This window comes from Anabas testudineus, chromosome 11 (assembly GCF_900324465.2).
Source record: "Anabas testudineus chromosome 11, fAnaTes1.2, whole genome shotgun sequence".
Taxonomy (NCBI): domain Eukaryota; kingdom Metazoa; phylum Chordata; class Actinopteri; order Anabantiformes; family Anabantidae; genus Anabas; species Anabas testudineus.
This window is the reverse complement of record NC_046620.1, coordinates 3,839,362-3,865,943: the sequence shown is the minus strand read 5'-3', so window position 1 is coordinate 3,865,943 and position 26,582 is coordinate 3,839,362. Positions and strand designations below refer to the sequence as shown.

General features: G+C 41.0%; 1 protein-coding gene across 1 annotated transcript in view; it reads right to left on the bottom strand.

Annotated features, from left to right (window-relative positions):
• The window catches only part of col11a2 (collagen, type XI, alpha 2), a 39,320-nt gene that overhangs the window by 11,989 nt on the left and 749 nt on the right, over positions 1 to 26,582 (bottom strand). Inside the window, 27 exon segments of the mRNA XM_026350003.1 lie at positions 102 to 146; positions 292 to 345; positions 603 to 647; positions 766 to 819; positions 1,548 to 1,592; positions 1,772 to 1,825; positions 1,949 to 1,993; positions 2,646 to 2,699; positions 3,045 to 3,089; positions 3,200 to 3,253; positions 3,359 to 3,412; positions 3,658 to 3,711; positions 3,862 to 3,915; positions 4,023 to 4,076; positions 4,158 to 4,214; positions 4,331 to 4,417; positions 4,642 to 4,716; positions 4,858 to 4,920; positions 5,159 to 5,200; positions 5,464 to 5,517; positions 6,552 to 6,767; positions 8,692 to 8,811; positions 9,888 to 10,745; positions 14,252 to 14,374; positions 14,893 to 15,055; positions 15,198 to 15,408; positions 16,125 to 16,286. Coding sequence (XP_026205788.1) covers positions 102 to 146; positions 292 to 345; positions 603 to 647; positions 766 to 819; positions 1,548 to 1,592; positions 1,772 to 1,825; positions 1,949 to 1,993; positions 2,646 to 2,699; positions 3,045 to 3,089; positions 3,200 to 3,253; positions 3,359 to 3,412; positions 3,658 to 3,711; positions 3,862 to 3,915; positions 4,023 to 4,076; positions 4,158 to 4,214; positions 4,331 to 4,417; positions 4,642 to 4,716; positions 4,858 to 4,920; positions 5,159 to 5,200; positions 5,464 to 5,517; positions 6,552 to 6,767; positions 8,692 to 8,811; positions 9,888 to 10,745; positions 14,252 to 14,374; positions 14,893 to 15,055; positions 15,198 to 15,408; positions 16,125 to 16,286 — 2,942 coding nt within the window.

Sequence of the window (26,582 nt, the reverse complement as noted above, 5' to 3'; positions counted from 1 at the left end):
TTAATTAAAACTGTAAACATTAGCATAGTTCACCAGGTGTATAATATCATTAGTTGATGCGATGAGCAACTTTAAATATTATTCTCTGATAAATCTCTCACCTTCTCTCCCTTGTGGCCCTTCAGTCCACGGATTCCTTGTTCTCCCTGCAATCACAGCGTTAAATCATCAAAACACTGAGATATTAAGAAATATTTGAGCTTTGTTTCACTGTGTTTACAAAACTAATTTAATACATTAAATGGAAAACAAACTGCAAACTGATGATTCTTAGAGATTAGAGATGCTGACCTTGATGCCACGAGGGCCAGGATAGCCGATGGGCCCCTGAGGACCGTTGGGACCCTGGATAAGATTAAAGAAAAACACTTTATAAATACACAATAGATGAATCAATGAAAATATGTTGAAGTTTACTTAACTTACTTTACTTATAACATGTACAAAACATAGTAACTGCACCAGTAAAGCTAGTGTCTTATTTAATCCAACAGATGTACCTGATATGTTTCTTTCTCTATAAGTTGTATTTAATAGATGTGTGTATTTATTTAGATAGAAGAGATGTGAACTGATGTGGTTCCATCACAATCAACACCCACCTGGTTTCCTTTGGTGCCAGAAGGTCCCTCTTTTCCTGGGTGACCCTGAGAAAAGAAGTCACAGAGCTCGAGTCTCAGAAAAGACGACACGTGTGAACAAAGTCGACTTAATTCAGTTATAACGATAAAAACTAAGAAAATAAGAAAGAAGCAACAAACGTACAGGAGGTCCGTCGGCTCCGGGCATTCCTGGAAGACCTGGTTTTCCTGTGGGACCCTGAAGAAGACAAGGAGGGTGAAGTGAAATAAATGAGTTGTTGTAAGACCCAGAAACACAACACATGACTCTCTGTCCACTGTTTATAACCTGTTCTAAAAACTGAGAAGCTACTGAATAGAAAAGTTTCCATCCATAAATGACAACACATGGATGATCACATGAACAAATGAGAGAATCAGGTGCAGAGTCCTGAGTCCTGTTCATGTCACTAAATGCTACTCATGCTTTTAAAGTAGTAACTGAAGCTCTTTTATAAAAGAAAGAAACATGTTTCATTTCAGTTCTACTTCAGCTGCTGTTTCATAGAGGTGAAGACCCAGTTTCCAGTCTCTATAATAAGCAAAGTTTATCAGCTGCTGGATATAACTTCATATTTTAACAGACTGTGGGATCGATCTTGTAATTTCTGTAATGTAATTTATAGCAAGAAAGAAAATAAACATGATGTTTGTGCATATTTATTGTTTGTGTTTTTGTATTCAGTAGTAAATATGTGACTTATTGTTAAAACCATCACATTAAAGAACCTGATCTTTGTTTTCAGTTACACAAAAAAAACAGAGACTTGAACTCAAACAGGACCTTTGATTTTAAAGATTTCTTTCATCTCTGCTTCATTAGTTAAAAGGCTTTAATGAGTAAAAGTGATGCGTTCATTCTGGTCATTCTGCTGTATGTTGACATGTTGAGGTACTTTTTAAGATTCAGTATTTTTGGTTTCTTACTTTCTCTCCTGGGGGTCCAAGAGCTCCCTGAGGTCCTGGAGTTCCCTGTAGAAATAAACGAATGAATAAACAACAAACACATGAGACACATGTTCAACGTGTGGACTCGATACACACTCAACATTAATGGATTTTATTGTTTTTTTTTCATTACTCTTTAGCACACGGTCATTTGATAAAAGGTTAATATCACACATATTCTCCAGGTGTGTCCTCGGTCTCACCTGAGTTCCTGGGGTTCCCTGCTGACCTGGAGGTCCTGGCTCTCCTTGTGGGCCCTGAGAGACGGAAACAAAAGATAAAGTGATGTCAAATGCAGCAGGACAGAATCAGTTTTCAGCTACTGATAATTAATGATTCAGGAGTAGAAGGCGGTGGTGAAGACTCATAGTGACACTGACCAAGTTTCCCTTGGGACCTTGGTGCCCGTCGTTTCCTCGTACACCCTGAAAAAAGAGAGTGAAGAGAAAAAAATCACACAGATGTAAACATTAATGATTAAAATCATTCAATAACACTAATAATTCACTAAAGTATAGGTTTTTTACCCAGCTCCTTAAAGGTAAACTCCACTGATTTTAGACTATATAACAATATTGTATTTATGTCATTTTAGAAAGTTTATTATTTTTTCCCATGTAATTATTTTGTTATTGTTTATACAGGGCCACCTCTATGTTTTCGCTGTTTGACATATAATTTATTATTGATCAGTAAAACAAAAACAGCCCAACACTTGTTACAGGTGTAATTAGCAGCTTTGTTTTCATTGCTAAATCTGTGGAGCACTGTTCTTTACTGTTCACTGTTCTTTAGCCACTGTTCTGTCACACAGACAAACAGCTTTAGCACATATAAATATAACGTATCAGTGTCAGATTGATGCTTGAGGCTTGGCTGCATAAATTCTGAGTGTCTGTAAGTTGTTCTGAGGTGACTGTGGGAACTTCACATGCTAATTTTTAGATGACTGGATATCCCCGTCTTAGTATATCGAGACTCAAGCTGTTTTTTCAGGAGGTGCTGTGGGAGGAAAAACCAAAACAATGTCGCTAAAATAACAGCAGCTCGATACGATTTGAAATAGTTTCTACTCACAGGAGGTCCAGAGATTCCAGGAGGACCTTTAGGCCCGAGCAAACCACGAGGTCCCTAAAAATACACACAAATACACAAGAACACATCAGTGAAAAGACACAAAAGTGCAAAACAGAGTGACACAAAGAGACACACAAGCCCAGATCAGACGACAACAGCCCGTTATCAGCTGTCACATGTCAATCTGGGATGAGCTCCATCACCCCTGCAACCTTTAAGAGGACAAGTGATCAGAATAATGGATTTATATATTATAAATCCATATCCAAACATTTCAGACATGAAGTTAAAAGTTTAAACTAAATTCTGCATGAACACTTTGAATGTTGTGACACGAGAAGCACAGATGAAAAAAAAGGAGATAATTAAAATCTGCTGGGTTGTCATGGAAACACTCACTGGTTCACCTGGGAGACCCCTGGGTCCAACGTCTCCGTCGTCTCCCTGGAAACACACACGTAGAAACAACAGGTGAAGGATGGAAACATGCTGGTTGTTAACAGACATTTGGAATCATTTTAGATATTTAGACATTTATATTTATGTGTTTGTACCCTCTCTCCGTCCTCTCCTTGAGGTCCTGGGGGTCCCAATGCTCCTGTATCACCCTGCAGGGATAAAAGATAATTGAATATTAAAGTTAACAATATTTTACTACTAACACCACTCATATAAAGATGACTGTATGTGTGATTGTTTTGCTGTTGACTCACTCTGTGTCCTTTGTCACCAGGTAAACCAGGAAGACCATCAAAACCACGGTCACCCTGAGAAAGTCACACAGACACTAAGTTATTATTAGTTCTAATTTAGCAGATAACATTAATTTAACAACATCAAAAAATACCAAACAAAGTAAAGGTTAGGTTGATTCTTCTCCTGTGGAGCCTGACAGAAAGCACATTTACCATTTCACAATCCCAATATTAAAAAAACCTTCAATTGACAAACTGTGTCGCTGGTGCATTTAAATTGCTGCTCATGTAAATATAACTTATATTAGGGAGGTTACCTTGATTCCAGGCTCTCCTGGCATTCCTCTGGCTCCATCGGCTCCAGCACGACCCTGTTAAAAGCACATGAAGTTTACACAGCTGCAGTGTTATTACAGAAATATAAACTTATAACACCAGCTATAATGAATTGTTATATCCTGACGTCTTCATTAAACAAAGGGAAAAAGAATCTTGAAGTGCTTGTTGTTTATTATACTCACTCTTCTTCCTGATTTGCCTGGAGGTCCCAGCAAACCTTGTGGCCCCCTGGGCCCCTGAAAAATGTATTTTACATCTTTGATAAATAATCATGATAAATCTGTAGAATGATACGGTTTATTACTGAATTTATGTTCTGATGTGAGGTCAGGTTTATTCTCACCTGAGGACCAGGGTCTCCACTCTCTCCCTTCAGACCAGGACTTCCAGGAGTTCCCTGAAACACACACACAGTGATTATAACCATCATGACCACTTCATGAAGTGTACAACCGGATCCAGGTGACGGGTAACATACCAGAGGTCCAGGTCGTCCAGTGTATCCCATTGGTCCAGGAGGTCCTTTCAGAGCCATCTAGAGACAAGTCAAGATAAAAAATCATGCAGCTTGTTAAACATCATATGTGGATCAGTGTACTCATGTCTTTACAGTTAAAATATAAAAAATATAGAAAGAAAGTGATCACTGACTCTGGCTTGAGACAAGATGGCGGCTGCCTGAGCCTCCTGTGCAGAAACTACAGGACCCTTATCTCCTCCACTCTGACCGAAGCGGAACTGCAGAAAGAAAAACAAAAGGATGAAAGAAAGAAAAATAATTTATCAAGAAAAGCATTTTAGACTGCAGCTGTGGTGAGTGAGGAACCTCAAACAGTGTTTTTAACAAAATCATTGTTGAATCATCATAAAAAGTAAGTGAACACACAGAACTACAGTTTACAGAATATTTTAAAGATATCTGCGAAACATTTGCCGAGAACCACGAGCTGGACGTGACTCACAGGCAGCATGACGGAGGTTCCAGGAGGTCCAGGAACTCCATCAGCTCCAGGCAGACCAGCCCGACCAGGAGGACCCTGTAGGATGGAGAGAGGAAGCAAAGAACCGGCAGAAAAGAGTCAATGTGAAATCACTCAATTTCAAAATGCACCTACAAGAACCTCTGAATTTTCTGCACACTATGTTTCCCAACCTGAATTTCTGAGTGAAACACTCACCCTCTCTCCAGGATCACCAACCGAGCCAGGAGGTCCAGAAGAGCCAGGGGGGCCAGTAGGACCCTGAAAGAGATGAAGTAGGTTGTTAAAATATTAAATACTCAATAAAGTGTAATTTTCTTTGTCAAATTCAAGTGAAGTTTGATGACAGTGCTGCAACATTATAAACACCAGGAAAATAATGTTAATGGTCAAAACCCAAAACATTAAAACACGTAGTTCAACTCATCATGATTTAAAGTCAGAACCTAGAAGAGTGAGGAGAGACAAGCTAATATTCAAACAAACATAATTTACTTACAGCAGGTCCCTCCGGTCCTGGAGGTCCTTCAATCAGCATACCCTGCAAAAATGAAAATACAGTTAGAGACGTAATTAACGTATGTTGCAGAAATAAGAAGTCATGAGTTTGTAATGAACTGGTTTAATTTATATTACATATTACTTAATGGAGATTTGTCATTTCAACAGCTACATTTAAGATTAATTATGTTATTTCAGCATTTTAATACTGAAACATACATCAAAGAAATACCAGTTTAATTAACATTTGGAAATGCTCCGTCCGACCTACTCAGGTAAAACTGCTCTTAATTAGTGTCTCACCGGTTCCAAGACGGCAGGTTCTCCTTTCTCTCCTTTCTGGCCTCTGACAGCAGCCTGAGGAAAACACACATGTAGCCAACAACACGGCTGAGTTAGTAAAGACACTTTACTCTTATATCAAACTTTATTTACTTTTCCCAATGAGGAAAATACATAGATGACAAAACAAAAACCTGGTTTAATGGTTCTTCAGTCAGTTGGTTCGTTACTTAAAGAGTTTCTCTCAGAAACTGGTCTTTTAATGAAGCTGTGCACTCAGATCAACGGCATTAAAAACAAAAGATGCAGCAACTGGATGTTAGCTGCTCTTTAAAATGCCTCTTTAAGCAGTGAACAGTATGTTAAAGTTGGATTTATTCTTAATGTCCATCAGGATCCAAGTAGCTTTAAATACTGGAGTAGCTTTTCTGACTGTGCCTGAGATACTCACTATACTCATGGATGGATTACTGGGTGGACCTGAGGGCCCGAAAGGGGAGAACCTCGTTCTAAGGTGATGTTTCTTATTTGAAAGTCAAAAGGTGCAAAATAAGCAGAAAGAGCTGAATTATAACCACAAACAGACACATGACAACTAAAAACAGACTCAAAATGACCACAAGTCTTATTTATAGTCATATTGTGCCTCTTTTAGGGTCTGGGGGGTCCTGTATTGATGGGTGGGGGCCACTTTCCTATAATCCATCCATGACTATAGACCATACAGAATAAAACCCATTTCAGCCATGATGTTGGAACTCGGTCTCGGTGCGTGAAGTATTTGAAACACATTCAAACACATGAATCTCAGAGACTGATTGAGCTGCACAGTATGAAATCTGACGCACGGAGGCAGTTTGAGTAGGACAAAAACTAAATAATAATAACAATAATAATAATAATAATAATAATAATAATAATAATAATAATAATAATAATAATAATAATATTGGCTATGTCTATATATTAAGTTTTTCGACACCGTGCTCTTATATCTTTGTATAAAAACAACAGCAAACTCAGAGAAGTCACCCGAGAGGACACTGACCAGGTTTCAGCATTGGTTGAAACTGATTTTGTTTTTTTGCCTCTGAAGCAAAATAACTTACGCCTCCCTCGTCTGTCACAGCGGACAGGGCGGGGCCCATGTTGGCGTCGCCCTCTCCCGTCTCCCTTACTGGCTCATGGTAGTCTCTGTAGGAATAGTCGTATTCCCTAAGGCCCACGTCCCCTGTCACATACTCCTCAGTGAACTCCTCCTCGCCCACACCGCCCTCATTGGTGGCCTCCACCTCCTCTCCAACCAGCACAGTTTCGACCTGGGGCTGGGTTGGGTTTATCAGAGCCGTGATGGGACAGATGGAGGTGCACGAGAGGAGGAGTCAAGTGGAGGAAAATAAGGAGAGGAGGGGAAAAGTGGAAGAGGAGGGAGAGGTTTATATGAAGGGGAAATGTTAGTGAAAGGAACAGAGATAAAAGAATGAAGGAGAGTGAAAGGGGGGGGGGGCATATATGAAAAGAAGTGAGTCTTACCTTCAGCAAACAAACAGTGACAAGGACAGAAAACAAAAAGACATCTGACAGACTAATGTCCACTAACTTCAGGCTGATGTTCAGCAGGTTCATCCTGTCACCTTAAAGTTTCTGTCAATCATCTGTTGTTGAGCTTTTGTGTTTCACTAAAGAGTCTCATCATCAGTTTGTGTGTGGAGACGAAATGATTTCTCCAAATGTGGTCAAATATATTAACTAAACTGTTTACACACAGAATGGAGATGAGACACTGTGAAAACCAGCTGCTGCTACGTGCTGTGCAAAGCAAAAACTATTTATATTCTATTTTACTTACCATGAGTGTTTAACAAATATGAATCCAGAGGGATTAAACTGAATAATGAGTATATTTGTTCCTAAAATATACCACAGGGATTATTTATCTCTAAAACAGCAGTAGAAACTTATAGTAGCATCATATTAAATATATATATTAAAGAAAAAAAAAAGAAATAATCAACTTATAAAAACAAAATAGTGAATTACTGCTAAAATAAGAGAACTATGAGAAACAGAGCGGTCACAGCAGCTGCTGTTTACTCTAGTTCTGTTCGACTCTCTCAAACTAAAATGCATTATATTCATCTCCTTTTACTGCTGTGGTTAAACTCCGATTCAAACATCCCCATGTGAATCTCCTTTTCACAAGGTTTTTGTTCTTATGTCAAGATCAGAACCTGAAGAATCACAGATCGTGAGATGAGAACAAAGCAGGAACCTTGTTGTTAGGAAAACGAGGAACCACATACACATGTTTGATGGTATAAGCAGATGAATGTGGTGCATTATCTTTTGGAAGAGAGTTCCTGTTATGTCTTGTCAGGAGGCATCAGTGCCAACAAAACAGTGATGGTTAGAAAAGAGGAAAACTACTTCTACAGACTACAAACTACAAGGACTGGGCTCACCACCACACGGGTTAAACACCGTCTTCCCCTTCTGGTGATTAAAATCTCTTGTGATGATGATTTATTCATGGGGCGGGTGAAGGTTTAGGATTTAATTCTAGTTATTGTAACTATTCTGTCAACCAGTGGTGGAGAAAGTGTTCAGAGTCTTTACTTAAGTGCAGTTCAATTAGGAAAACGAGCCTCTGTTTATTATATGTAGTGTATGGCATTAGATCATTTTGCTGCTTTAGTTTGTTAGTGTAGTGCTAAATATAACTACTTTCTAAAATAATCTACAAATAATCATTATTTTTCTCATGACTTGTTGAGGCACTTGTAAAAAAAACATATGGGAAAGTTGCAGTATAAAGTCCAGACATTAAACCTTAACGTTAAAATTATAAAACATAAACGTAACTACACAGTGAATTGCTATTAATTTTAAACTAATGAGCTCATTGATTAATACTTTGGCTCTAATTTCATTGCTAGTTTTGTTTTTGTGCAGCAAAACATCATATTTTATAAACTGTCATGTTTTTATGTATAAAAGTGCAAGAAAATATTAACTAATATAAATATAAGAAGCTATGTTTCACATTTTATTTTCTGTTTTAACTCTGTCTTATAACAATTACACAAACAACTGCTCTGGTTTAAAAGAGAAAAAACAGTTTCTATCTTCATATCAACAGTTTTAAGACAAATTGTGAATATAGCTCCTAACAGATTTCGATCATCTCCACCACTGCTGTCGGTTTCTGACTCCTCTGTGTCACGGATCAGTGTGTAATGTCCTCGTTACCTGTTCTGGCATCACTTCTTCTCCAGTCACCTCACCCTCTGGCACTGGGAGCGTCTCCTCATAGAAATAATCAGTCTCTGTAGGGGTGTGGCCAGCCTCGGAAAGTTCAGTGTTTACATCCTAAATTGTCAAGTTGACAGGAGTTGGGGAGCAGGGAGGAGGTAAGCAGATTTGATTGGAAGAGCGCGGTTAGTTCAAAGTCTGCTCGTAGGTAACGATGGAAATGAAAATGGAACACATCATAAAACTGCGGCTGCCAAACGCAGGCAACTCACATTTTTGAAGCTGCAAAGATCCATTTTAGAAAAGAAATTTCAGGTGGTTTTAGAATCGTGACGACTATAAATTTTGCCATGTGCAATATTTAGGGAGTCGTCGAACGTTTCACTGCTGAGATTTCTTTTCTTTGTATTGTTGAACCATTTTTGCTTCTTAAAGCTCACAAAGCCAAGATTCACGAAAGGGTGAAGTCAGCTCTTAGTGGAAGTAAAACCCAGAGCCTCTATCCATCCCTTCAGATGAAAACATCATCACTTGATGCTTTGGGATGTCTAGTTTCACCCAAGACCAGAAAACACAGAGACAACACCAATCAACAGCCTCACACAACATAATCCTGTTCAGTCAGTTCATCAGTTTTGCAGACTCACAATGACTGAAACTGAAGCTGTAGTGTTTCTGTGAGGCTGCTGTTTTCATATTTGATATAAAATATGACCAGAGAGAAAACACAGGTACAAAGAGAGAGAGACAGAGAGACACAGGGAGTTCTGTTGTGTTGCATGTGTGCAGAATGTGATAGCACAGGTTTCTGTGCCGTAGCAGTCCATGCTCATTCGTTTGAATTGTACTAAATGTTCTCCCGGAAAAGAAAGTGCTGGAGTGTATTCAGGTTTTGAGAATCCAGTGAAGATTAGAGTATGAAGTGAAGAATCAAGCTGTACATTTAGCCATGCTTCAATGTGCACCGCTGTATCATATCATATGGAGAAGTAAAGGTGATCATGAAGATCATATGATATATAAACAGAGGAGGTGTCCAGCGTGGTATGAACCAACTTCCATTCTGTAGACCAGACTGTGCACCATTGAGGACTGTTTCACCCTGGATGGTGGAAAGAGCTGGCTACCAGATGGGACAGATGGGACATACGAGCTTGGACACACCGACCCAAACGTGAGCCCTCCTGTTGTACCTGTTGATAACCGCTGCTAAATCTCTTCGTTGGGACGGCAGTTCCGCTCCGCTCGGTCTTGTCAAAGGGTGGGAAAGGTTTGTGCAGAGACTTGACATTATTGTCCAGCTTGTATTTTGTGGGTCTGGGAGGAGTGGGACGGACATTGGCAGACGTTGGAGCTACTTTGTTGGGCGCTGTTGACTGGAAAGAAACTTTAAGTTTGGTGTCAACAGTTTTTGCTGTTGGAGCTTTGGTGGCCGGAGCCTTTGGTTTTGATGCTTTAGTGGGTTTAGGTGCTTTATTAGTTTCTGCTTTAACCTTCTCAGTCTTTGCTTTTGTAGTGGTTTCAGTCTTTGCCTGATTTGCAGCAGCTTTGCCACTGGCCTTAGCCTCACCATTGACTTTATTCTCAGCTTTGCCGTTCACTTTGCTGTTACCATTGGCTTTCTTCTCTGTTGTAACTTTGCCGTTTCCATTAACCTTAGGTGCAGCAGTGACTTTTGCATTAACTTTCTTTTCAGCTGAGGATTTTCCATTTCCATTCACCTTGGCCTGAGCTGTAGGCTTAGATACAGCTGCTTTCCCATTACCATTGGCTTTAGCTGCACCATTAGCTTTCTTCTCGGCAGCTGTTTTACTATTTCCATTCTTGGCTGGGGCAGGTGTGGTCTTAGATTTAGCTGCTGCTGTTGGTTTGATCTTAGACAACAGAATCTCAGCAGCAGTGGGCTTTGATTTGGATGTTTTAGGAGCTTTGGTGGGGATAGGTGTCTTGACTATTTTGAATTTTCCAGACTTGGCTGGCTTTGGTGGAGTGGGTTTGGGTTTGAGAAGGTTGGATTTAGTGGGGGCTGCTTTTCCATTGACTTCCTTCTTCTAATGTCCATTATTGTGTGGTTGATGTAGTTTAGTATGTAAGAGTGCATATTGATGAAGACACAGAGAGTGAAGGAAGACAGAGATATATGGAAGGGTTGGGAGGGGGGTGAAAAGCACAAACAAGGGATGGACAGAAGGAGAGAGAAAGAGAAGAGTGGATGTTTTGAGAAACAATGACATAAAGATGGCTAAGGCTTGGATGATTTACTGAGACTGTGCAGGCATTACTGGATACAGCACATCATTAATACAGGTTTTAAAAACATTAATGCAACTGAAAAAGTACAAGTAACTAAACAAATCAAATCTCAAGTGACATGTCTTTGCTGATCTCTCCAGTAATGCCATTCCCAATACTAAACGACAAAGCAGCATCTTTGTGCTAATAAAGATTGGAGCCTGTGGTTTGGCAGAGACACTGAGGGCGTGGCTAATCAGGTAAAGCTGGTGCTGGACACACACACACACACACACACACACTGTAAAGACACACACAAAACATTCATACTATCTAAGCACTGACCTGTTGTGCTCACACACACTGTTTATAATGCACAGAGCAGTCCAACAACTGCAAGACAGAAAAGGTTGCTGCTGTTTAGTCATGCAAACAAGGAAAGAGGGCAGGTCAGCATGCAAGTGCATGTTAGTCAGATGATACTACAGTGAAAACTGCTGTACTCATGCATGATGCTAATGAAAATTGTAAACAAATTGTACCAAAAAAAACAAAACAAACAAAAAAACACCCAAATAAATAAACGTGAATGTGAAGAGAAAATGTAAATATCAACTCTTCAAATATGCAAAAAAGAAAACAACCAGACCTAAAAGGGACAGACTGTTGCATACATGTATGTGATGTATGCTACACAATACTCTGATGTACAACCACAAATGCATTTACCAACAGAAACACATGTGCACTGACGATAACACAGAAACACAGTAGGTGCATGCGGTGACATCTTCCAAGACAATAAGAAATCATGCAAGTGACAAGACAACATGGACGAGCTAAAGGTTTTTTAAAATCACCTGTGAAAATAAATGAGGGGAGTTTGACATCGATGAGCATGCAATGAAAAATCAGCCACAGGAAATAATGATCCTGTTCTGTGATGATCAACTCAACACCTTTGTGTGACAAACCCCACCTCTGTTGCACACAATGCAAATTATAACAAAACTTATTTTACTTATTTGTTATTGACTCTTGCACAAAGCCACAACATTTTATTATGTGTTTCCTGTGCTAAAGTGTGTTTGCATGTACAGAATGTCCACAAAACTTTCACCATGTGCTTCTTCGTAAATTTCAACTTGCAATTTTTTAAGTTATCAAAATGTTTTAACTATTTTCTGACAGATTTTATTTGGTTAACAGTTGTTTGGTGTGATAAATATGAGGTAGGAGTGAATACTGAAGACCTGTGTGTGTGTATGACAACACAGCTGCACCTGTACCACCCCAGTGCCCCCACTTAGCCACATCTCAACACACACTCATACACACACACATATATACAGTATGACAACATATAAATGACAAAATATCACAAGGAGCAAAGGTTATTCCTGTGTGACGAGATGGTTGAAACTCGGTGGAGATGCGTGAGAGGTGAATTAAATAAGGGAGGTGTGGAGTGATGAGGGAGGAGAGAGGTAAATGGAGAACTAAAGGTAAAAATACAATGTAATGTTAATTTATTTAAACCTTTATTATGAATCATGTCATTGCTCTAGTTTTTATTTTCCTTCCCTTCCACAAACCCCTCTCTGGGGGTCCCAGTGTTGAGGGGAGGGAGCCACAGAGGAGGAGACAACACTGTTGTTTCCTCATAATAATAGGGGTATTCATGGTCATCCTGCTCCTCATCAAAGTACTGAGAGAGATGGAGGAATGGAAAGATGGGAAGGATGGAGGGAGGCATGAGTTGGCAGTGTGAGGGAGGGGGCATGAAAGCAGGATGAATGGAAGGAGAGGAATGTATAAAGGGAGAGATTGAACTGAGAGGTTGAATAAAGGTGAAAAAGAAAAGTGGTGAATGTGGGATGAAGCAGCAACAGAATAAAAAATAAAGAGAGTGAGAGACGGCAGAGGAGATAATGAGAAAATACAAAGCTTTTATTCTTTCCATTCATCATCAGGAGTCTGTGCTGTAGGTTAAAAGGTGTTGAAATAAAATAAAAGTTCATACACAGACGCCACTGATGAATAAGGAAAGAGCAAAAATAAATATAATAATATTTAATAAAGGCAATGAATAAAACCACAGTGATTTATATTCATTCACAGAGCAGTCATCTCAACAGCATCGACACGGCCAGTGACTGTATGATGTAAGATCATGCAGGTTTATAAGACAAAGACTGTGTACTTTGGTTGGATCAATGCAGATTCAATTCATCCTCATGTTACTTTGTGATGCAGCTGGTGTCTGAGACCTGTCAGCTCCCAAATATTCAATTCAAAGAATAAGTCAGCGTGCAAAGTGTTCAGAGCCTAAAATGTGCACAACCAGTCTCAGTAAGAAAAGAGGCTCCACCTTAAGTCATCTTCATGCCAAATTCTTATTCTGTGTGTCTCAATTTAACCAGAATTTAACTTCACTTGTTTTATGTAGTGATGGAGTTCACTTTCTTTCAATCCATGGGAAATGATTAGAGTAAAACATTAATTAATTAATGTTGGCTTGTTTCATCCTCTTTCCCCGACCTGTCTGTGTAACATTGAGGTAAAAGTGAGAAATAATCTAGTGCTAAAACGTATCTTCATGCTTCAGATTCTCAGATGTAATGTGAGTGGGAAATGAAGGGTGCTGTGTAGCCTTTGCTTTTCTTCAGTTACCTCAGTGACACAGAGTCAGATGAGGTGAAGTGGAAAGAGGAGGGATACGAACTGTTGCTGATGACAGGGATGAGTGAGGCAGACAGAAAGAGAGAGAGAGAGAGAGAGCAGCACTTTGATGATGTTATCAGACAACCCAAACTCAACCTGAGGACCTTTTGTTCATTTTCTGGTGCATGTGGCACAGACGTAAAGTCAAACCTTTCTGATTTAAGACGTCACATCTTTTAATTAATTAATTAATCTAATGGGGATTTAGATTGAGATGAAGAAAAAATAACGAGACTCTTTAAAACCAGTAAATTGTTTATTCTTCTTCTTCTAATAGTAAGTGATCTTTTAAAAACTGTCACAGGAAATGAATAAAAAGTCCTCAGGTTCTGTTTGGATCTCGTTTATCAGAGCTACAGATGATCCTACAGTTTTACGAATGGGTTGTGTGAGAATAGTGTTGATCTGTCTGAGGTTGTTCAGAAGCTTCTCAGCAGTCGTTGTTATGTGGGTTTTGTTTGTACTGTTTGTGAACATGACATACAGTAAGTGAATTATAAAGTCTAGTTATTGTCACCTGTGGGAAGTTTAATGAGTTTCATACATGTGGAGAAGCGCTAATCATTTATTCCTGTGTATGAACTTGTGTTGTTTTACTCACGTATGTGTTGGGGTCCTGAGCCTGGGTCTTGGGCAGAGGGGAGTCACAGTCTGGGCTGTAGTGTTCACAGAAGTCATAGGCGGCCTGGGGGTTGGAGGCGATCAGCAGCTGCTGGATGTCTCCCTGTGGAGAAAACAAAAAGACTTAGACAGATTAATAAAACCATGTTCAGCTGGGTCATATATTAGAGGCTAAGTGGAAAGTTTTAAACTACATTAAATGATAATTTACAATTACAGGTGCCCCCATGAACAGAGAAGAGGTTTAACTTGAAGCCATGAAGAGGTCCCTAAAGCAAGTTAAATGGAAGTGAAGCAGACCAATATACACATCCTTATTCTGTGTAAAAAAAAATGTTTTCATATGTGTATCTAAAGCTAAAATGAGGCTTGAGTCAAGCATCATTTTTAGGCCTGTATTTGCAGAAGGATTGATTACAGCATGGTTGACAAAACACGGTCACCTGACTGTTACACCTTACAGGTATTATTGAGTTTTAAATCTTGATAAATGCTTTAATTACTTGCACTAAATTGAGCACAACATGCAAATCTAATGCACAGCACCAACAATACTGCTTGATTTTACAATTAAAACTTTGGTACAGCCCCCAGACAGTAACTGTTTGTCAAGGTGCTCACCTGGAAAACCTCCTCATCGAGCAGACGAGCTCCGAACACTGTGATGCCATTGGTGTCGATCTCTGCGTTGTTGCCGCGGGGCAGAGGTCGGGTCATCTTCTTCTTGCAGTCCAGCAGCAGGGTCACGTTTTTCTTGGAAACTGAGAAAGCAATGCGATGCCACCTAGAGACGAAGAGCAGGAACCGAAGGCGAGTAAATGTGTGACGTGATGACAGCTCTGACTAAGATATTGAAAAACACCCCACAACTCAAACAAACTGTGTCATGTCAACCAGTCACAAACTGGTCGGTGCTGGTTACTGACTTGCCATCAGCCAGGTTGACGCCTCGGAACAGGGGGTAGTCCTCAGGGGCTGGTTTGCCGTTCTGGTCCTCGTACAGGAAAACAGGTGAGCGTCCCATTTCAACGCCCAGCTGCTGGATGCCCTGCTCGCTGTAGATGGAGAGGAGGAAGGCCTGGAGACCAGCCTGAGCCTTAACCAGAGCCATGAGGGAGAAGTTCTCTGGGAAGCGACCTGTGGTTGAAGGAAGAGGGAGACGAGGCGAAGGAAGAAAGAGATGGTCAGAGGATAAAAATGAACCATTTACAGAGGGTAAAAGAAAAAAGGAGAAGAAGGAGGAAAACAAAGATTAAGTGCAGAAGGATGAATGAACTGAGTATTATTTATTGAGGAGGAGGGAGGTCGAGGATGGATGGATGGTGAAGAAACAGAAGTAAGTGATAATACAGGTGAGAGATCTGACGATGAGGACTCGTAATAACATCTGGACACAGCTGGAGAACGAAGGCTAAAGTTCAGGAAACTAGTTAAAAATCAGCTTTGACTTTTTAGGACTTTTCCCTCACAGCCACATAAGTACCACTTTGCCTTTTCTCTTCTTGCTCCAGGGTGTCAGATAGTTTTCTACTTTTTTGTCTTAAGGTTTTTCGTCCCACACAGTTTAACTCAGCTCCAGCTCTGAAACACATAATTATACTTTATATCCAGGAGTAGAGAACAACAGCCTCACTTAGCCAAGAGATGAGATACGTTCAGACATAAGTAACCTGCAGAGATAATTACAGGTGTCTGAACTCTGGATCTCATGGTAAATATTAAATATCACCAAACATACCAAAGTATATGTTAGTTAACGTATGCTGTAAATGTGTTACCTGTCAAAATAAAAACTAGACCCTAAATCTCTCCAAATACTAAGACACATGACGTCCAGTCCAGCTGAACCCTACCTGAGAAGAGCTGCTTGGTGGGGGCAGAGATCTGGGCCTTCTTGGTGATGCGATAAGCATGATCGGGGCTGCTGGAGCGACGAGATGTGCAGAAGCCAGGGACTTTCTTCACACCCTCAGGGAGAGAGGGAACCTGCAAAGCTCTCAGAACGTCCACTGGGTCTGATGGAGACAGAAAGACAAGGGACGTTTTCTTTTATTATATTTAATAAATTAGATTATTATTATTTCTAATAATGGTTTTTGTAAATGACAGCAGCTTAAATCTATAATTACTGTTAACAAGTTGAATCAAGATTCATGTCTACAGGACAGTGTCAGAGCTGAAACTTCATTGCAGAGACTTCCTGTAATTTCCCATCTGTAAATTACACACTCAGCACTTATCCTGCTCTGTGATGTTTTCTAACAATGAAACTGGAGAGAAGGAAAGAAATCTACACAAAAAACAATTAACAACATTAAACACATTAAAAAGACAACGTCTCAGACCAAACATCCTACAGTCTGCAGGGAAATCACAGTAGAAGTGACCAGAAGATAGAAAACCTCATCTTTAACACACATGGAGCAGGTGGAGGCGACGTCCACTGAACATTTAGGTAAAGTGTAAGAAAGGCAGCACTGTGCCAGAGGAAATGGGCAAAAGTCCAAGTCACGTATATGAACCATGTACAGTAAAACTCAGAGTAGAAACAGTGGCTTCTATTCTGCTCACATTTATCAAGCAGCTGAAACAAGCGGCTGTTGAATGTTTGTTTAAGGACACAATCATTTGACAGTTTCACCCGACACGAACGGACACACACGAGAACGCAGGAATGAAAAACCCCACTCGCATGTGCATCCTCAAACACACACACACACACACACACACGCACACACACACACACACACACACACACACACACACACACACACACACACTGTATCATCAGTCTCACATCCAGTCTCTAGTTTCACACGATCAGGCGAACACGTCTGTTTCTCCACCCTCAGCTGCACTAACACAAGTGTTGGTCGATGCAGAGGTCACAAGAAGAAATATCCTCAGACCTTCAGCTCAACATTTGCTGCTTTTATTTTGAAAATTTGTTATTTTATGGTTATTGCTCAATGTTCATCTCACTGTTTTGGAAACAAATGTTTTGACTGAACATTTTAAACACACAGTAATTTACAGTAAACCAACTGTTCATGTCACAGCATGCGCAGTTAAACCTTAAAGAAGTGTCTGTCTAATTACTAACACAAGCAACATGTACTGTCTGGTTGAGGAGCAGTAGTTTGGTGAATGCAGCGGTTACATATATATGATGCCTATTAAAATAAAAACACTCCTATAGATCATAAAAAACACAGCTCTACATGCACACGTACTTGGATGCCGAGCTCTCTGTCTAATTCAATTTGAAATGACGAGTCAGCGTCACACACGTTCTCCCGGTGTGTCCAAACAGCAGACTCACACACACTTCTGCAGCCCGAGAGCCCAGATTAAACGTAATTATAACGTCTACCTCAGACAGTTTCAACATCTCCACGGGTCCCTATGGTTTTGAAGTGAGTCAGTTATAAAGTTAAAGTTGTTAGTGACACCCAGTACTCACATCTCACTAATCCCAGTTATCCCCGCTCAGTCTTGGCTGGACTCCCTGTGTTTGAGGTGCACCAGAGAGCTAACTTTGCTGTTAGCAGCCAATTAAATTCATTTACAGCCAGCCCTGCTGTGCCACCTCTTATAATAAACCTATGATACCAGTGATGCATGACTTGGATAGAAGCTACAGCCCTGATGAAAAGATTATAATCAAACCCTTCTGGGACGCAGCCTTTGAAGTTTCCATCACAAAGAATCATATTAATGCAGAAACTATTCAACCATGACCACATCTGCATTAAAGGAACCCCTTACCACTCAGGACTCTATCACTGAACATGTGACCTGAATTCAACAGTGTTTTAACGCATATTGATGTTAAAGAAAATGTTTTCTAGCAACTGTGTGAACAAATCAACTCCTGATCACAGACGGACACATTCAGCTTCTCAGTCAAATGCTCATTTACCTTTATTATAATATATGAATGTGTTAAAAAATCTAATAAAAGCTGCAGCGCTGCATTATGAAGCCATTTAAATATCTATATCTGTGAAGTTCTGCTGCCCTAAAATCACTCTGATCCCTTGTGTCTAACAGTCAAACAGGCCCACAGATGATAATATTTACTCAGACACAGCAAATGGTGCGTTAATATTGCCTCTGTGTGTCTGGACCACAGTCCATTAACGCCACTCTACAGCAGGGAGAGAAAGAGGAAGAGGAAGAGGAGGGAGGGTGTTTTGAAAGGTGGAAGGAAAGTGAGAGTTGGAGTGACTCTTCCATCTTCTTGGGATCAGCTCAGGAATGCTGGGAATGAGAGAAGGAAAGAGGGATGAAGAAAGCGAGGGCAGCGATGGGAGGAACGGTGAGGGGAGGAGTGTGTGCATGTGTGTGAGTTTTGGGGGGTCAGGCAGTGACAGTAGACAGTGTGGTTCTCTGATGGCGGGATACTGGATCAGGTTGCAGCCAGTACGTCCAGTACAATGTGCCGCTCTGTTCCCTGCTGCCTGCCCAGCTCACATCTGCAGCCGGGGCCCTTCCTGCCTGCAGGACCACAATCATGACAAGAACACACCCACAAAAATAACACGCAGGGGTGCACGCTCACACATGCACCAGTGCACCTCACGAGAATATAGAAGTAGACAAGCAAGGAAAACAGACTGGAGAGGGGCACAAGCTCTCCTTCTTTACTCTCCTTCTTCGTCCTCTCCTCGCTCCATCAGCTTTTCTTAGTGTAACTGTTCACAGATGGCTTCAGCTCTTTCATGTCAATGTGGTTCAATTACAGTTCTGTCATTAAGACGGGAAACAGGTCTCTCAGACACGTGAGGGCTGCTTCAACCACCGCTATAGGTGAAGTCTACAGTAGCCTGTACAGTCAGTCCTAGTGACAGCAGCACTGGTTGAAGTCCAATGAAAAAGACCATTATCCTCGGTTCAGGTGTCTCCAACATCACAACGTTAATACAGAACCTTAACGGCTAAAAGTCATGTAGATTATGTTAATGATTGAACCAGGAAAGGTTCTAATACTGTTTTAGAGAGAGTTTTATTTTTCCTGTTTGATTCATGCCCATGTTTTTTATGCATTTACTGAATTTGAACAACTAAAAGAAGCAAATTTAACTTTTTATTATTTTATTAGAGATATTAGTTGTGGAGAAATGTCTCTTTAAATCATGACAGCGACGTTTAGACACGTCTGCATAGTAATGAAAAACATTTTTGATGCTCAATAAAAACACTGTTTCTCCAAAATACCAGAAATTTATCAAACAGAAAAATAGAATTTGATCTATTTTTATTCCATTTAACGTTTAACAGCTTCTATGTGTGCGACTACTAGAAACTAAAGCTAAATCACACAAATTATTATAGTGTCTGGTGCATAATAGAGCACTGTACTACAGGTGGCCCAGGAGGACTGAAACAATCCTATCACTGTTATACTCTAATGCACAGAGACCACAACCTGCAGACCACCAGCTCATTGCAACCTGATAGAAAACATATGGGACACAGCACACCCCACTGTAAACTGGGGGGTGCTGCTAAAACTGAATTTGATTCCAGCAGCATTTAGAGAGCTGGAGTTCTTCACTTCTGCCACAAGATGGAGCTGAAACTGATTTAATTAACAGTCAAAGAGCTGAAACTACTCAAACAATCCTGTCACTCACGGTCTGTTTACCACACAAACAGCTGTTTGCATGTTGACAAACTGTGCAAACAGGCACACACTCTCAGGAGTGAGAGATAAACAATGTGAAGACTTAGAGAACAAGAAACACATGAACAGAGTCTGTACATCGTGTCAGTTAACAGGGTAAAACAAGTTAACACAACACACACAGCAGAATGTGCATGAAGAGAGAGGATCAGTGGTCAGAAGAGACTGAACAGAGAGAGTTCAGCTGGTTCAGTTTGTCATGAATTAGAATAATTAATTAGAGTAATTAAATACTACTGTAACCTCCATTCATCAAAGCAGACACCATGGAGAACACAGGCAGTTCCCCGGATATATTTTGGTTCTGTGTTGAACCCTGACTTTACTGCGCACACACACATACACACACAGTGTGTGTGACCCAGCCTCTGACCTCTGGGTCACACCAGTTCAGACGTGTGCGAGGTGACAACGGTTCACTTCACAGGGAAAACCTTATTTCCTCCGCTGTACTTTCTGTCGCAGCAGATGCATGTGTGTGTATGCATGTGTGCAGGTGTGTGTCTTTTCCTCTTCTGGTGCAGCTGTGCCAAATACCAGACACACACTCCAGCTGACATGCTGACCCCTCACCTCTCACCTTTACACAACCACCACATTGTTGGACACACAGTGCAAACCTGCAGTATTGACCACAGATCAACAAACACCTAAGATATTTTTACACCACACTCTCCGTCTCATTTCCAAGAATAACCCCAAAAAATCTCAGCATCATAAAAACAAAAGTAATTCCAACATTGAAAACCGTAAAACTAAAATCCAGTTGTTCCTCAGTCAGCAGCTGTGTCTCCATCCACCCAGCTGACCACGGCGAGGCGTATGAGCTGCTGCAGGTTATAATTTCCAACATGGTGCTCTATAGTTACGACTTATTTATAATGCCTTGTGTACACAGACAGAATATCCATTATGAGGATCCATGCTGTGGAAAAGGAGGTTTACATTATTTCTATGGTTTAAAATGAGGATTCTTGGTTAGCGTGGGGTTAATTATCATGTACATGTTAAACTATGTGACCATGTCTGGTCAGCTGCTCCAAAAGGGAAACGACAGACACAGAACCGTCCTTTGTGCTATATGAAAACATTTTACTGACACTGAGGTAATGCTGGATTCAACAGCGAGACAGAAATGACATTTACATAAAACTAGACAGGGTTCAACATTTTGAGACAGCGAAGATCATGAAACAGCATCATGTGAATTTTTAATCTAAATTAAAATAAACAGACTGAGCTGCACCTGATCTCAGATTGAACGAAAGGAACCGGTGTCAGATTTTATTAATGATGAGAAATACGACATCTGTGCTTTGAAAAACTGAGCAAATTATCAAAGTGTATGTGTAAATGCAGATGTTAAGTTTACCCATCAGTTTATAACCTGTCTTTGTTACTTTGCTCATGACATGATTTATGTCCTGAGGAGAAATAAGATTCAGAAATGTTTCTCAAACCCTGTCGACCAAACTCTCAGGTTGAACATCAAGCACTGGGCTTTACCACATTCACATTTATTGCAAAATACTTTTTTGCCAGACTTGCTTATCTACGTGACCCTGGAAACAAATAACCAATGTCCATGTGCGCTCTCTGTATACACAAAAAGGCAGCTCGAGTTGGACGATGCTAAGCCTCCCTGTTGTCTTTTGTCATTTTAAGGAGGAGGTCACCTCTCTTGAACTGTCCTGTGTTTCCCTCAGAGACCCTTCAATCACCCACAGCATCTCTTAAAGGCCCAATAAATTGTACTGAGTTGTCTTTATAATAAATAAGGAACTGCTACAAGCGTCTCTATGCTTTTCGTACCTGCCTCCATCATCTCTAACTTTAGACTAAGATAATGAATCTCTCTCTCAGTCCGTGTGTTTTCTTCCATCCCTGCAGGGCAGTGCCAACATTTACTGTACTGCAGCCACATACAGTCTATGAGGACTGCTCCCTTCTATTAAGGAGCTGCTGCCAGCATGTGTCCAAGTCCTCTGCCCCTCTCTCCTGTGCACCACTTTGTGGTCTGTGCCAGTCTGTGTGCGCTGCAGTGATGCTGCCAACGTGTATCGTGCTGGAGTCTCGTGTGGTTTCAGGGCTGGAAGCCACAGTCTTAGTTTGGATCTGAGGGTGGATGCTGACGGCACAGGGCCCCTGACGAGGGGACAGTGAGTGGTTCCCTGTAATATACAGTACTATCACAGGGGACAGACAGTCTACAAGGGTTTGAATGGTTCAGTATGTCACAGCTCAGATCTGACTTAATAAAACCTTACAGTCCAAAAACAAAGTGTCTGTATGTGACTTTTAAAGAAGAAGAAACACACACATGTATTTTGGTAACTAGTGGCAATAAAACTGGCACCAAACACCTCTACACAACCTAAAAAAGGAATGTGCCATCTGAAATTAACCAGTGTTAATTCAGATTACTCATAATTTATAGATAATCTCACACAATTTACTAAAAACAAACACAAACTACAGGTGTTGACCTTCAATCTCTATTTCAACAAATCATCACTTTAACCACGCAGCTGATCTGAATACCTGCACCGTCTAGTCAAAGAGGTGACAGGCGTGTCTTATAATAAAGACTCATCATCATCAGTGTTTACAGCAACGCCTTTTTTAGGGTGGAAATCCCCTCGTGAGCAATCTGCCCTGCACTCAGAGGAGAATCATTATAGCTGTAATTTAACTGTAAAAATAAGAGTGAGGGGAGAACAGGAGGATCCTGTTCTGGGTCTCACTAATACACAAATACTGGCCTTTTATTCAGATAATTAAAAATGATGCAGATATTAGGAAATGCAAAATCAAATGACTGGAAACTTATTAAATGCTAAAACTCCTGCTGTGCTGTTGCTGCCCATGTTGCATGCTGCTGATGTTAATAGATAATTGACGGATGCTCTTTTAGGCCAATAGAAATAGGAGTTAAGACATTGCAGCGAGAGGCACATTAGGTGTTTTCTCCTGATCTATATTTAAACAACACGTCTCACTCAACACACCCAGGAGTCACTGTCGTCTCAGTTTAAGTGCACGTACCCACATTTAAATTGGTACAGTACTGATGTCTGGAAAAGATGTACATTAATCTGAGATCTGGAAACACACAGCTGGTCCCCACACCCTCCTTCACCGACTTCCTAGAAGCAGCAAAATAGCAGTGACTGGGAATAGCATCCTATACAGACAGTCTGTCATTATACAGCTGGCACGCACTCCTGCCGTCCTTGTTCATCTTCTGCCTCCAAGGAACGACTCCTAACCATCCACACTCTCACAAACCGCTAAATCATTACCTATGAGACCAGGAAATGAGGAACTATCTGCTCCTCTATCTGTTCCCTTGAGTCTGCAGAGCGAGCGTGGTTTTGTCTGAGGATGTCATAGGTCACAACTGAGGCCTTAGAAATGTTTGTGTGTCTTAGCTTTGGCTTCTGTACGTTTTTATCTTCCAGCCACAGTCTGAGCTTCATCTGTCTGTGCACATGCTGTGATTTTACATCTGTGATAAAGACGGGGGGTGAGGGGGTATAGCTAACAAGGTTCTCCGGCTATAAAATAAGTACAAGCCTCTTAACATTACAATGATGATTAGCAGCTCTGAATCGGCTTGAAAGGCTTTAAACAAACTGCTGAGGAGAGATGGAGCTGCAAAGAGAAGAATGCAAAGAAAAACCTGCGTTCATGTAAAGAATCCAAGTTCCCACTGAAACTATTTTAAAATAAACGGAGCCCAAAGTGGTCTCATCACCAGCTGTGTCTGCGTTCACACATTCAGCTGTAAACTGTGTTAACAGTGTGTAAACTGGTGCAAAATAAAGCAATAGTGAAATGATTTCAGAAAACAAAACAGCTTTGAGAAGGGCTGAAGAGTTTAAGGTCAGCCTGGGAGGCACAGCTCAGGGAACACAAGTCTAGTAAAGCCTGCTGAAAGCACCTGAGGTATTTGTGTGACTGCTCTGTGCAACAATAAACAGACTGTCAGGTCAAGGAAAGTGAAGTATCTGTAGTGACTGTTCACAGTTCTTTATCTTAGAGCTGCTGAGACATAAGTGCTGACAGCTGCTGGGGACAAGACACATGGACACATCAACGTGGAGCAGGGGAAAAATAAAGAAGTTAAATTAAATAAAGGTGGAAAGAAGATGGATGTGAATCAGAAGAGCCACGCGGACCTCTGGGAAAATGATGACAAAGCAGAGAGAAGCTGGGTGGACAAGGTTAAAGCTGCCAGACAGAGTCACGTGTGACCAGCAGAGTCCTGAAATACCACACACTTCCATCCAGTCACAGGAGTGAGCTGTCAAAACCCGCTGCTGCCGCGTATAGTGGCTCTATTCACCAGCAGAGAGAGAGGGAGAGAGGGAGCAGGGGTATGTTTGGCTAAGCGGGGACAGACTGCCCTTTGAGGAGCTCTCTGCTTTGAAATGAGGTTGAGGAACATCCATGTCAAGAAAATGTTGCCCTCTGATTTTCTCCTCTTTGAACAGAACTCGTCTTTCATCCGTCCCTCCTCCTTTTCTTCTAGACTTCATTCTCCCAGGGTAGAGAGAATAAACACGCAGCTCTCTGACCACTTTCTTCTCTAAATCCGTCTTTCACTGCCTGGGTGTGGCGCTGTTATAATTTACACTAACATCTGCTGCTGCACCACCGCACTGCGCGCACTGGAACGCGCGTACGGACGCACCTTCGAGCGCGTCTGCTCAAGCGTAAAGCGCACGCACAACGGGCTGTGCACACGCTTACAGGTATATTCATGCGTCACTCTGACATTATCACTGAGTCAGTTGATTGTTTCAACAAGCAAACGCACCTCGGTGCTCACAGCAGCTCTGTAATCATCCTTCAAGATGAGAAACACAACCTGCCCGATGTGCTGCACACACAGAGGCACATTCACGCAGATGTGGTATACATTTCCACACCCTGATGAAAAAACATCCATAGCTCACAGACGCATATACACAAACAGAACTGTACAAAGCGCACATAGACACCGAGACACTAAACGCTTTCACTCCCGAGCTGCTCCGCCGCATAATAACCTATTCATAAACAGGAAAAATGTCTCAGGCTTCCGCCTCCAAAATACACACGGGAGACGACGGGAACGTGCGATCGCCTCCTGCAACCTGAGAATGGAAACGGGGCCAAAGAACACAGCGAAGGAGGGCAACTTGTTACAGAAGCCCCATTTGGTCCGTGAGCTGCACAATCTGTCACCATCAAGTATGAGACGACGAATAAAAAGTCACTGATCCATTTATTAAATAAAACTTGTCAACAACATCTGTCGTGATGTTTCTGTTTTTAATCTGTGAGTTGCATCTGAGCTTCTGCAGAAATGATAAGAAACGTTTAACAATGCTAAAACACCTCTAACTTCAGATCAGTCACGTTGCTGCACGATACAGGATTCAACTTGATTCATTTAAGTGATGTTGGTGCTTCAGTCACATCTGATCTGGATCCAGGTGAATCAATAGATTCTCTGTTAAAACTCACTCAAGACAACAAGCGGCTCACAGGAGAACAGCAGCACATCCACATCATTCAAATGAGGACAAATCTCCTGTTACTGTGGAAGATGAGGGGAAAAGATGAAGAATAAAACTTTATAAGCTATATAAACTTTCCTAAAAATAAAAGAAACCGACAACTGCAAAAAGAACTTAGCACGAAATCCTCTAAAGTTCTTGTTTAAATCATTGTTCTTATCATGAAATCCTTCAGTTTTGTTTATTATTCCATTTCTAAATAAGGAAAATACTAAATCAACTCTCTGTAGACTTCTCCTCACATCCTCCTGACTCGATACAGAAATCCCTCCTCCCTGGTTAAACCAAGGCAGTGATGGATGGACTGGTGCACAGGTTGGACTGGTAAACACGCAGCCAACCTCTCACTCACACAGTCCCTGGCAGCCTGTACCCACAGCTCCGTTTACTCACAGCTCTACATGTAGTTTTAATACAGAAATAATTTCAATGTTTATTCAACAAAGCCCCTAAAAATACGCAGCTCTCTGCTCCGTCTCACCTCATGAACAGAGGGAGAAACAGAAGCGCGTAAAGACAGAAAATCTTATGGTTATTAGAATAAACATAAAAAAGGAATCACTAAACATGGTGTTCAGAGGAAGGGAACCTTCACGCATGACATGTTTGAGCTCGATAGCTCCCCGCGTTTGGTGAGATGACACCTGTCAGAGGTCTCCCTCTCTCAACCTGCACACTGAGAGGTGAAAACCAAGTCTAATGCGCAAATAAAGACAAAGGAGCTACAGAAAACATAACGAAATGTTTGTTTGACTGTTCGAGCAGCAAAGAAACAGCGTCTGTAACATCTCAACTCTTCCATCACTGATAGTGAAGGATCGTGCGTTTCATCCATCATGGAACAGGGTTTGGTTAAAGTCACAAACTAACCGAAATCAGCGCTGGTGGTGTTTTAGTTTTTGTTTGCTTGTTAAAGTCTGTTTACAGATAAAGGATCAAAAATATCTTAAAGTACCAGAGAACAGGTAACAAGTCAGATCAGGTCTTTAGGAACCAAGGAGAAACATTCAGCAAGTTGTCTGATACCTCAGGAATTTGACTTCAAGTGTAGGAAG